This window comes from Amblyomma maculatum, chromosome 11 (genome assembly GCF_055883805.1).
Source record: "Amblyomma maculatum isolate TAMU_Amacu chromosome 11, ASM5588380v1, whole genome shotgun sequence".
Classification (NCBI taxonomy): Eukaryota; Metazoa; Arthropoda; class Arachnida; order Ixodida; family Ixodidae; genus Amblyomma; species Amblyomma maculatum.
Genome location: NC_139354.1, coordinates 14,322,427 through 14,334,731, shown reverse-complemented (window position 1 = coordinate 14,334,731; position 12,305 = coordinate 14,322,427). Strand labels below are relative to the sequence as shown.

The window sequence follows — 12,305 nt, the reverse complement described above, 5'->3', positions numbered from 1 at the left end:
TGTTATTTGCATCAATATTGAAGGCGACGATCTGAGAGAGAAGCAGAGCAAGTTCGATTTGTGATGTGGCCATTTTGAATGTGTGGCTGGTAGGATGGACCCACAGGAAGGCATCTGAGGGAAGCAGAGTCTTCAGCTGTTCCTGGATAGCGTTTCATAGTTTGAAGCGGGTGATCCGATCTAATTGAAGCTCACCGCGAGGACAGAAAATCACACGAAGTACTTCTGAAGGAAGTTATGGGAGTTGTTTGCTGCGTTGGGCTACGACGTGCGCTGCTTTTGTTGCCGGCGGTGAACGGTTTGTAGCCGCGCCATCCGTCGGCGCGGATGCATTTCTCGACGCGTTCCGAGTGGCAGAATGTGCGTCTGCAGTCATGCTATGCAGCTATTTTTGGCGGACTTGTCGGGCTTCTGCTCTCTTAGCTGCACGGGTATTCTACGATTCATGGAAAGCGGTAAGCGAATGCGCTTCTTGCTCCGTGATGGATTGTCTTTCCACGATAATCTGCATGCTATAGCCAGCTGTGCCGGGTGCTGCACCTAATGTGGTGGCTCACCGCCACTGCACTCAGCATGTTCACAAATAGCTAAAGTCCGTTTTAGGCTCGTCTTGAGCGGTTTGTAGGAGATCATCCAGCACTTATGTAGCTTGTCAGATAACTAAAAACCGCTATACCCATTCTACTGGACTTTTCTGGCTAAAGCTTCTAAGTTGTTCATGTTTTTGAGGAATTTCAGAGCCCCACATTTATGTTTCTTGGGAACAGTTTTGTTGGCTTCAAACCCATTCTTATCGGTTATAAGGCTTCTGTGTCAAATGGACGGATGGAAGAGACGACAAACCCACCTTCCTGGGCCGACTTCATGATACTGAACCCGTTAACTTTCAAATAGTTCACTACTGTTTAATATGTGGGAGTTTGTAGCCAGATGGCTTACAGAGCTCTGTAAGTGGGGCTACCGTCCCTGATGGGTCGTTCTCGCTGCTTGTCCAAATTACGCTTCCCAACTCGTTGCACCATAACGACACGTTGAGATCACTTGATAGGATGCGGGAATGAGAACTTATAACATTTTCCTAGGATCCTCTGCGCGGCTTCAGGTAGAAGGGCGCTGCAAATCACGATGACCATGCTAGCAAGCGTGGCGGCATGAGACATTTGAGATATAGGCCACTCTGGCACGCTACCATAGTATGGTGTCTGGAACTGACCCAGACACCATAGACATACGAATTCTTTGACATTCGCTGCCAGTATCGTATTCCGCGAACCGACTAGCAGCAAAGAAAGCATCAAGCTACTGTTGAAGTGAAGCTTGCAGCTAGACCAAATAGAACCTTATGTCTTCAGCCCTCCGATTTACACAGTTTTGAATCCTCCCATTTCCATTGTCCAAAGACGACTTAAACTGAAGCTTGTGAAAGGCATTAACTTAGTTTATAGCAGTATGTCAGGTCCCGGGACTGACGGTGGCCACAACGGTGAGGTTCGTGTACCAAAACGCAGCATCTCGCTTCGTTTGGGCCCACAAGACAAAGCCCAGTGTATAAGAAATATGCTTGTAGAGCTTTCTCGCTGTCGAGCTGGCTCATTGCAGATGCAGTTAGAACTACGCGAATCGGACAGGACAAGTGATGAATGTTCGATAAACAACAGCTCTGGAGCAGACTTCCAACTATTTATTCATCAACAAAAGTACATGCTCCACACTTGAGGAACCTAGAAGCAAACAAATGTATGAAAAGGTGCCGTAGTTTTATTTTACTTCTATGTCTCTGTGTATCTTGTCCTGTATCCTTCGCACAGTTCTATCCTCTATCTGGAATGAGCCATCTAGCCGGCTAGAACGTTCTACTCCCCGTCTTTTCTCAGGGGCCGAAGTTATGGAATTTGAACCAGCAGATTAGTGCTTTTAATGTCATGCTGTGCTTTCTTTGGCTTTACTATTACCGCTGCCTTTAATGGTTGTACCGACAGACTGCACCAACACAAACAATTTAGGAGCATGCTTAAAGCACATGCCTTTTGATTCCGTGAATTTAGGACATTGAGAATCTTGCACAGTTTGGCAAAGCATTAAGCGTCTTTAGTTGGTTTGGTGTTAGGGGAAAGGAAGAAGCAGTATCACTCACTTTTTGGTGGACACCTACGCTTCAATTAACTCGTGCAACAAATGGATGTACCATGTTGTCGGTTCGAATCCATATTGTAAATTAGACTTTAGCTTGACTAGCAGATGTGCTCTAAATTGGAAGAGAAATGGTCGTACACTACCCCGCACGCTGCAGGAAGAATAGTTTCGTCAATGTTTAGTGCAAACTCACATGTGGATTATTTTCATACGTATCCTGTTTTCTAGACTACTTATTTTCCATAGAACGACGATAACAGCCCATGCGCTGTTGTGTATTATTTCGCTTGAGTACAGACTCATATTCGTTCCTATAGGCTTGCCTACGTGCTCTCTCCTGAATTCAAAATACCCTTAATCATTTTAGCGCACAATGTGCTCATATCCCTTCAATGTTGGGCGTTAGGGATCAATTATTATGGCTTTACGCATGTTTGTAATGTATTGATACTTCTGAAATGAGCACAGAAACAGAAAATATAATCACATAATTACACCTAGAACTGACCAGTGTTCCGGGTCGCCTAGAGCTACGAACAGTCAAAAAAGCTTGCCCTTAAAAAAGACCTGACACTGTCTCAAAAAATGTTTTATTATAGTTTATTTAGTGATCACTTTCAGTATACTTTCTGAAAATGAAACGAAGGATTTGCAATATTTCTGGTTTAGAGAGACAGTCTGTTCAAACACAGGATATCTATTTAACTTGCTGGTGCCCATGTCGCTTTGTACCCGGACGACAAAAACGATATATCTTTTCAACAACGCTGAATTTCGCTATTTTACCTATATTTATGCCGGTAACAAATATATATTTTACAAGTTATAACGAAAAGTGCGTCAAACCCATTTCCTCCTACATGTGCAACCTCAGTCTGTTTACGAAAAACTCTAGGTTTTAAATAAGCAGCTGTTCCTAGCTAAGTGAAGGTTTTTCAAGCTTTATGAACATAGCATAGCGTCAACATACCGCCATGTCCTCTATTCGTCGTTCAAAACATCAAAAGTTTTCGCAGTTGAAAAATCCCTTTTGCCGGTGATTGGAACACGTGCTTGTAAATCAGAGAAAGATCCATATTTTAAACAGGCCGTCTATAATGTAACTGCTATCAAGATATTGGTGTGAACGGAGCTTTGATAATGGCATATACAACCAGGCACTGTGAATTATAGATGCTTTGATAGGGGTGCTGTAAAGTTCCTGGCTTTGCATAAAAAGAATTTAGTCAGAGTTTTGAAAGTGCACATTTATTGAACATATTCCCTACTTAGACTCATGCACTTGTTGCATCATTCTTTCAGCTTTTCCACTCCATTTAAGAAAAAAACTATGTGACAGGCCGTCAAACCAGCTTTCAGCATCAAGTTTAACGTCAGCAATGTCGTCGAAATGACGACCCTTCAGATGTTTTTTCAAGTTAGTGAACAGATGGTAGTTAGAAGGAGCCAGGTGAGGTGAATAGGGGTGATAGTGGACCAATTGAAAAGCGAGGGCCTTCAGTTTGGCAGCCACAACTTTGGACGTGTGCGTAGGTGCATTGTCCTGCAACAAAAGGATTCCTTTGTTCAGCTTTCCCCGGCGTTGCGTCCTAATTGTCTCTTTCAGCTTGTCGAGGAGGCCGGCGTAATAGTCTCCGCTTATACTACAGCCCTGAGATAGGTAGTCCATCAACAGAACACCATCTACATCTTTGTCCCAGAAAATGGACGCCATGGCTTTTTTGGCCGATGTCTGGGCGTGGAATTTGTTTTTTTTTTTTTTTTTTTTTTTTTTTTTGTCGTGGGGATTCCCTGTGGTGTCATTCCTTTGGCTGCTCTTTGGTTTCGGAATCATAAATGTGGAGCCATGTTTCATCCTCAGTCATTATTATATCCAAAAACTCTTTTGTAGAATCAAAATGAGTCATAACAGCTCGGGATGCCTCAACTCGAGCCTCCTTCTGTTCACTGTTCAAACATTTCGGCACCCACTTCGCTGAAAGCTTGCGCATGTCTAGGATATTGGTAAGAATAAAACCAACGTGCTCCCGGGAGATCTCCAGTATCTGGGCTATCTTTTTGGCGGATATTCGCCTATTCTCAAGAATCAGCTTATGGACAGAATCGCTTGTTGTCGGGTTTGTTGAGGTTGTGGGGCGCTCGCTACGAGGCTCAACTTCAACAGTGAAATTGCCAGTCTTGAAACGAGCAACCCAGCTTTTGACAGTGCTGCAGGAAGGACACTTCTCCCCTAGTGTTTGTGACATCCTTAACAGACTTTCCCTGCAGAAACAAAAACTTCATCACGGCCCGTAACTCCACTGGAGTGAAACTTGCTTATGCCTTTGGCATCTCACGTTCTACATGAAATTAAAAATAGTTATAAAAATCAGACATCTGATACTTACACAGTTACATAAAAAGGTACCGACATTCTAGTGGAAATTAAGAAGAAATGGGCATTGGCGGGACATTTAGTGCGAAGAGAGAATAACCGATGGTCGCTTAGGGTAACAAACTGGATTCCAAGGGAAGGAAAGCATAGAAGGGGGCGGCAGAAAGTTAGGTGGGCGGATGAGGTTAAGAAGTTCGCGGGGGTCAAGTGGATGCAGCTAGCACAGAACCGGGTTAAGTGGAGAAATATGGAAGAGGCCTTCGCCCTGCAGTGGGTATAGTCAGGCTGCTGCTGCTGATGATGATGATAAAAAGGTATGCTTTTTTTTTTGGTACCTAACTATTTTTCAATTCGACATGAAAGGGGGCAAAGCCAGGAACTTTTCAGCACCCCCTATTAAAGCCATTTTGTTCGTAACTCAAGGCCCGCTAAGAAAAGGAAACTGTGGGACAGCAAAGCAAAGAATATTCAATGCGGTTCATAAAACCTATCCAAAGTACGCATTGATTCTCCGCCAAGTTTAGAAGAATCCTCTCATAAAAATACGCAGAGCACCTTCACAAAGGCATCATAAATTTCAAATGGAAAGCCACATCAGCTGCTGGAGTTACAGTATCAAGCAAAAAAAAATGCAATTCTCATTATTTTAATGCATTCGAATTCTCTCTTAAATAAACTTCGTTTTTAATATGTATTATATTTACAATATGCTTTAATACCCAGAAACGTGGCGCAACATACACAAACACAAGCGAAGAGACACAACACACGCGCACACTACCAGCTAGAATATGGATATAGTGCCTAGAATATACTATATTCTAGGCACTATAATATGGATCTGAACACACTTCCTCTTCATCACTCCTCTTCTTCTACACTCAATTACATCTTCTCCTCATCCTCTTCTTTGCCAAGGGGGTAGTGGCACTTTCTTCCCCGCAGAACATAAACATCGTCCAAGAATTTCTGTGTCTCTTCGCTTGTGTTTGTCTTTGATGCGCCACATTTCTGGTTATTATGCAGCACCAACTAGCCCCTCAAGCCGTTATTTTGAGATACAATATGTTTTCTTCAGTGAGGTGCAGTTCAAGGTGAAACTACAAGCTGCAATTTTGTTTTCCAATTACCGCGTAAACCGCCATACGAAACACAGCCTGGACCATTGCGCGAGTGAATTTCATCCAAGGCAAGTGATGGAGATAAAGGAAAGGAAGTGACATGTGACTCCAAAAAGTGGGCAAAAAGTTGGAGGAGGAACTATATAACAACGCTGTTTCACTTATACTGGTAACGTTTACCGAGTGAGGCTATTCAAGCGGGCAGTAAATGAGATCGAATACGGCTTGGTGAGGCTAGGAGGACATATGTGCTGTACTATTTAACACAGTACAAAAAAACCGGACTCGACAAGAAGACAACACGAGACACACCAAACCCCTTTATACAAATTAACGTACATATTGCACGGACAATTATCGATTCTTGCTCCCGCTCATATGATCAGCTCGCACTACTCCATATTGACTTTACGAAGACATTTCATTGTGTCCGACATTCGTTTCTGTTTTCTCTTTTTGAGCATGCCAATGTTGGATCAACCGTACTTAAAGGGGTGCAACTTTGTTTTGACAACTGTTCCATTCGTTTGATTGTTAACGGCCACCTCCTACAGCCTGTGCCAATGCGATCGTCCATAAAGCAAGGCTGTCTTATGTCACCGCTGCTCTTCGCCCTCTACCTAGAGCCACTTTTTTAAATGTGCTTCCAAACAACAATACCAGTGGTTTTGTTGTCGTTAGCAATGAATTCAAAGTGCTTGCGTAGGTCGACGATTTGGCATTTTTCTGCATTGATGTACTCAGCACTGACAAAACTATAACAACTATTGAACATTTTGGCATTGTCTCTGGCGCTCAAATGGATAGCTCTAAATGTTTAAGTCTGCAGTGCTAGTCATGGGAATCAATGCCGACGCATTTCTGTGGAGTTGAATTGTCTCGTATTCCCCCTAAACACCTTGGAATTCCCATTCCTGCATTCAAGTCTGCTTGCCGTTACTTGAGAGTGCAGATCCCGACCCTTTAAAGCTTTATTCAAGTCGCTCCGCCCCGCTTAGGCATCTGTGGTCGAGCGCACGACTGCAACATGTTTCTGACAGTAAAAGGTTCATTGTTGGCAGGAATTTCATTGCACGAGGCACTACATCTAAAGCTTTCGTCGAACGTTTGCGACGTTCGTATGGTCCTCCTGTTTTAAGCCGATGCGGCGCGATAACTTATTCAGGCCTGCATACTCGCGTACTAGGTTTGACACATCTCTATGTAAGATAGTTGGTTGCTTGTTTGTTCGTTTTACGACAATAGCTGGCATAAAATTATCAGAGCATCTCTGCAAACTAGTTTTCTGAGCCTTCTTCCCAAGTTCCAATTTTACCGATCGGCCCTTATTATTTGGTATTATAGAGTAAGTTTATGATTCAGTGCATTTCCTGGGATTTCGCTTTCTTATGAGCACTTACTAACCGTTTTACATAAACATTTAATCAAAATGTGTATGCTGTGCCTGTCTCCAATATATCGTTCTCTCTGATCTAACTCTATGGGGCATGATGCCTTGAAAAGAGTACGTAAAATACCGATTTCGCGTTGTACTAAAATGTTTTTTGGTTAAACTTCATGCCGATCTTCCACCTGTTTAAATGTGGCTTCACAAAGTCTATTTTTGTTTTTGTTTCTTCTGTTAATTATTGGCTATGTGATACGCCTGAAATCATCAAACACTGCCTTATTGCCTGCAAAGATACGGTATTATTTTGGGACGTTCTACAAAGAACACTGAAGAAAGATTTCGCTTTGAATTCTCACAGTGTGATTTGATTAATGATACGACTATGAACCATTTGGCATTATTTTCCTCCTTGGATTGCAAAACCTTTGACAAATGCGCATTTTGCACCGGAATGTTGAGCTTTTCGTCCCCAAAGCATTTATAGTGGCCAGATGATGCACCAGCAGAGAGACGGGCAGACATTGACTGCCAAACAGACTGGTTCCCATTATTGATGAGTTGCCTTTCATTGCCACAGTTTCAGCGGAGTTATGTTAAGACCTGTTTTAGTCATTTGGTGTTGTGTTGTATTTCAGTTGGGCATAATCGGCTGCAGGCTGATTACTTTGTAAATAAAGATTATAGCTCTTTCCTTCATTTATATGCGTTTAATAAATAGCATGCTGAAAAAGAAACAAAAAAGCCCTGTGTGGTTTATTCTGTTGACGCTCTCACATGGCTGGCGATCGCAGGACTTCGTGTTAGATTCCCGGTGCAAAATGATTTCTTCTTAAAGGTTGAACAGACCCCGCCGTCATTTGATTGACAGATTTAGTGTGACACTTTTGTGGAAGGACGCACACTCATGAGCCTATAACTGTTCTCGCCTTAATAGCTTTTTATTAATGCTGATGGGGTGCATATATTAAAGTGCGCAAAAATATTTTCTTCCTTTAATATGTTGAGGAAATTTAGCTGCCTCTATACACTCCAAATATTGCGACTTTAATATATTATTATGTATTTGCAAGTGAGAAGGTACCTAAGACCAGATGTTGCAATTTAAGAAAAATAATTGTCACCATTATAATCATCACCGAACTGACTACACCCCCTTTAAAGCAAAGGCCATTCCCATTTCCCTCCAATCAATCATATCCCGTGCCAGTAATAACCTTTTGATCCCTTAAAACTTCCTCTCATCCGCCCACCTAACTTTCCTAGGCCTTTACATTCCTTATTCTAGGCCTCCCATAATAATAATTGGTTCTCGGGAAGGGAAAAGCGCAGTATCTGTCACACTTGTGTCTGTGGACACCTGAACCGCGCCGTAAAGGAAGAGAGGAAGGTGGGAGTTAAAGGGGAAAGAGAGAAAGAGGAGCCGGTGGTGGAGGGCTACGGAGTAATTTCGACCACCTGGGGATCTTTAACGTGCGCTGACATCGCACAGCACATGAACGCTTCTTCGTTTCGCATCCGAGGCGAGCGGACGCGTGTCATATGCGCTCCGCAGTTTTTGGGCTTTTAGAGCGCAGCTCTTTGGCGCTCAATCCTGGGTTTCGCGTCGGCGTCGGCGTCGGCCTCGTAACCAGCGCCTCCCCACTTTCATCGCCCCAGTTCGAGCCGGCGCTTGCCAACTGAAGCCTCGCAGGAAGCGCGGAGCAGCCGGAGAACACAAGGAAAGGAAGGGGGTTTGGGGGGAGGGGGTCGCCGGAGGAAGCGCTAGCAGCGACTGTCTGATGCCGCTGCCGCCGCTAGCGAGTCAAGACAACGTGACCGCGTAGATAATAATGATAATTGGTTCACAGGAAGAGAAAGGCGCAGTATCTGTCACACGAGTTTGTGGACACCTGAAACGCGCCGTAAGGGAAAGGAGGAAGGTGGGAGTTAAAGTGTAAAGAGATAAAGAGGAGCCGTAGTGGAGGGCTACGGAGTAATTTCGACCACTTGGGGATCTTTAACGTCCGCTGACATCGCACAGCACACGGACGCCTCTTCGTTTCGCCTCCATCGAAACGCAGCCGCCGAGGTCGGGTTCGAGCCCGGGTATTCCGGACAGTAGTCGGGCGTCTTACCACTGTACCACCCCTGCGGGGCATGACCGCGTAGAAAAATTGATTTATTTTTTATAGGAAGGGAAAGGCGCGGTAACTGTCTCACTTGTTTTCTGTGGACACCGCAACCAAGCCGTAAGGGAAGGGAGGAAGGCGAGAGTGAAAGTGGAAAAAGAGAAATAGGAGTCGTAGTGGAGAGCTACGGAGTAATTTCGACCACCTGGGGATCTTTAACGTGCGCTGACATCGCACAGCACACGGACGCCTCTTCGTATCCCGTTCCTCTCGCTCGTAACGCGTCTCACGGCTGTGACAACCTCGCGAGGCACTTGTATAAATCTCGTCTTTGAGAATCAAGCATTGGTGTACCAAGTCGAACATATATCAGTCTATTTCTCCGACCACAACTCTTCCTTCATGACTGTCAAGAACTGTTAGTGGAGTCTTTGTTAAAGGAATACGTGTGAAAAATAAAAAAAAATTCTGTGATAGCGCATACATGTGTTGCTCGATTTCTTTGCCTCAATCTATCGAAAAGGTGAAACAGCTTATTTGCTGCGCTCAAATTTCGCATTAGGAAGTAACGTAATCGTCGGCAATTTTTTTTACCCGTTCAACCCGATTGGACCACCAAAATTTTGGCTGGGATCGACGCCGGAAGTGAAGAGGACCACGAGGACCCCAAATTCAAGCCGGTGATTCCAATATTTTGGATTTTGTCGGCATTTGAATTTTCCATGTGGCCGAACAGGCGTTAAGCCTAACGAGGTTTAGCAAGAGAGCGAAGCTCCGCGGCCTCCCCGGCCTCGGCCCGAAGTAAAGAAGGCCCGGAGCGATGTCCCGAGCAAGCGACCCCAGCTACGACCGACCCTTAGCGACAGGCCCGACAAGATTTTCGGCCGACTCGCAAGAATTCATGGATAAAGACCTCCAGGACACCACCGAAGCGACTCCCGAGCAACAGGTCCGAGGCGGACCCGCGGCGGCGGGCAGCCAAGCCCTAGGAAGCAGCACCCCATCGACGCAACGCTCACAAGTAAGCAACAATGGCGGAACCGACGCAGATTGGGAAATCGCCATGTCGAGAAGGCAGAAGAGACGCCAACGCAGCGATAACAAGCAGCAAGTCTTGGCGGGAACGAGCCTAGGGAACGGGCCTTTCCTAGGCGCGGCGAAGGTCACAGATGGAACGCCAGCTGCACCGGAAAGGAAAGAGAAAGTAGGAGCGCCGAGGCGGAGACTGCCGCCGCTCCCCAGAGACGACCTTAAAAATAGTCCTTCGGCCGAGGGGACTCGCTGTTAAAAACCTGCAGACGCACCAAGTGGCGCGGGCGGTAGTCGCGGCTACCGAACAAGGATGTAAGGCGGAAGACCTCATCATCCGACTGCGCAACGGATCGAACATCATCATCATCATCAGCACCGACAACGAAGAAGCGGCCCAGAAGATTAGGCGCATCATGCAGCTGAGCTTCGGGGGCAGGAGCTACGCCGTCAACGCCCACGTGGCAGCACCAGAAGGAACGCTGCGCGGGGTCGTCCACGGCGTGGACCCGGGAACCTCACCGGAAGAACTCAAGACTAACCTCAGAGTCCGCACGCAAGGCGTAAAGATCCTGGCAGCCAGAATGCTCGGGAAATCCAGCACGGCCGTCATCACCTTCGACGGCCCCATTCTCCCGAAGCAGGTGCTGTACTACGGCGGGGAGATGTGGTGCTACCCGTACCGGCCCACGAGGCAGGTGTGCTACGCCTGCGGCCAACAGGGGCACCGAATGGACGTCTGCCCGAACACGGAATCCAGAATCTGCAGGCAGTGCGGATGCCAGAATCCGGCGGCAGGTCACCAATGCACACCCAAGTGCCTGCTGTGCGGCGGCGATCACGCGGTGGGCACGAGAGACTGCAAACAACGCCTCAAGTCAGCGAGCGAGCTGAGGTGGGGACCCCAGCAGCAGCAGCGGCGCAGCCGAGGCCGCAGCCGGGGAAAAAGACCAAGATGGTTCCGGGACGAGAGCCAGGACCCGGGCCGGAGCAGCCGCGGCAGCAGCCGGAGCCAGAGCCGAGGGTCCAACCGGGATGGGTCCTACCCACCCCTGGGCAACGCCGGCAAGCAACAGCCGCAGCAGAAGCAGTAACCGTGGCAACAGAAAAAGAAGAGCGGCGGAGGTGTTAAAGTGAGCTGGGGAGACGGCCCTCCCAAATCACTTTTTGCTCCGCACTCTAACACTAACAACATACAAACCACACAAGACAAACAACTATTAGAAGAGATTACGAGCCTCAGGCGCGAACTAGAGCAAAGTCGCGAGGAAACGAGGCAACTAAAGAAACAACTAAACGACATTATCAGAGAGAAACAAGAAATGAGGGCGGGTTATTCGCGGGCTAGAACGCCGACTCCACCACCTCAGGCGATGGACATGGCGCAACAAAACCACGAAGGGGGAAACCCAGTTGATGATATAAATAACCTCATAATGGCTCTACAGGGACAGATGCAGTAAATGCAAAGTGAACTGCAACAGACACAACAAAAGTTTGCCCAGCAAGAACAGAACTTTAGAACCTATGTTAAAAACAACACCACGCAAAGAACCACCAACGATGCCAGGACAGACTATACAACGAACGCAGGTTCGGCGCAGAGACCCCCACACAAACAACAATAACAAAACATGGCAGAATGCCACCGACAACTAGAACTTTGGCAATGGAACTGCAGGGGGTACAAGCGTAAGCAAGGCCTCCTGCAGCAATTCATATACACCAGAGGAACCCCACCGGATGTAATTATGTTACAAGAAACAAACAACACCCCAACACTCAGGGGCTACACGTGTCAGGAAAGCGGACGCACTGCGACCTTCATAAGCAAACAAGTAGTAGCCATAGCACACAAAGAAATAGAGGACACCCAGGTCGAACACGTAATTACAGAGCTAATTCTCAAAAAGAAAACAAATTACAAAAGCACCTATATCGTAAATCTATACAGCCCACCCAAGCAAACAAATGGCAACTTTATTAGGCTCTTTGCGGAGGCGAAAAAGTTGGCGGGACAAAACACCTTAATCATAGCGGGTGATTTTAACGCCAAGAGTCCGAGATGGGGCTATAACAAAGAGGACAAAAAGGGGCGCGGCATCTGCACGGCGGCAGAGAACGTAGGATGCGAGCTGCTAACCGACGAG

General features: G+C 46.4%; 1 protein-coding gene across 1 annotated transcript in view; it reads right to left on the bottom strand.

Moving 5' to 3' along the window:
* LOC146172898 (lipase member N-like) overlaps nucleotides 1-7,566 on the bottom strand; it is a 39,323-nt gene extending 31,757 nt beyond the window's left edge. The window contains exons 1-2 of the mRNA XM_084584430.1: nucleotides 7,539-7,566; nucleotides 5,803-5,817 (exon numbers count right to left, since the gene is read on the bottom strand). Coding sequence (XP_084440556.1) covers nucleotides 5,803-5,817; nucleotides 7,539-7,566 — 43 coding nt within the window. The remainder of the gene's footprint in view (nucleotides 1-5,802; nucleotides 5,818-7,538) is intronic.
* Between the last annotated feature and the right edge of the window lie 4,739 nt (nucleotides 7,567-12,305).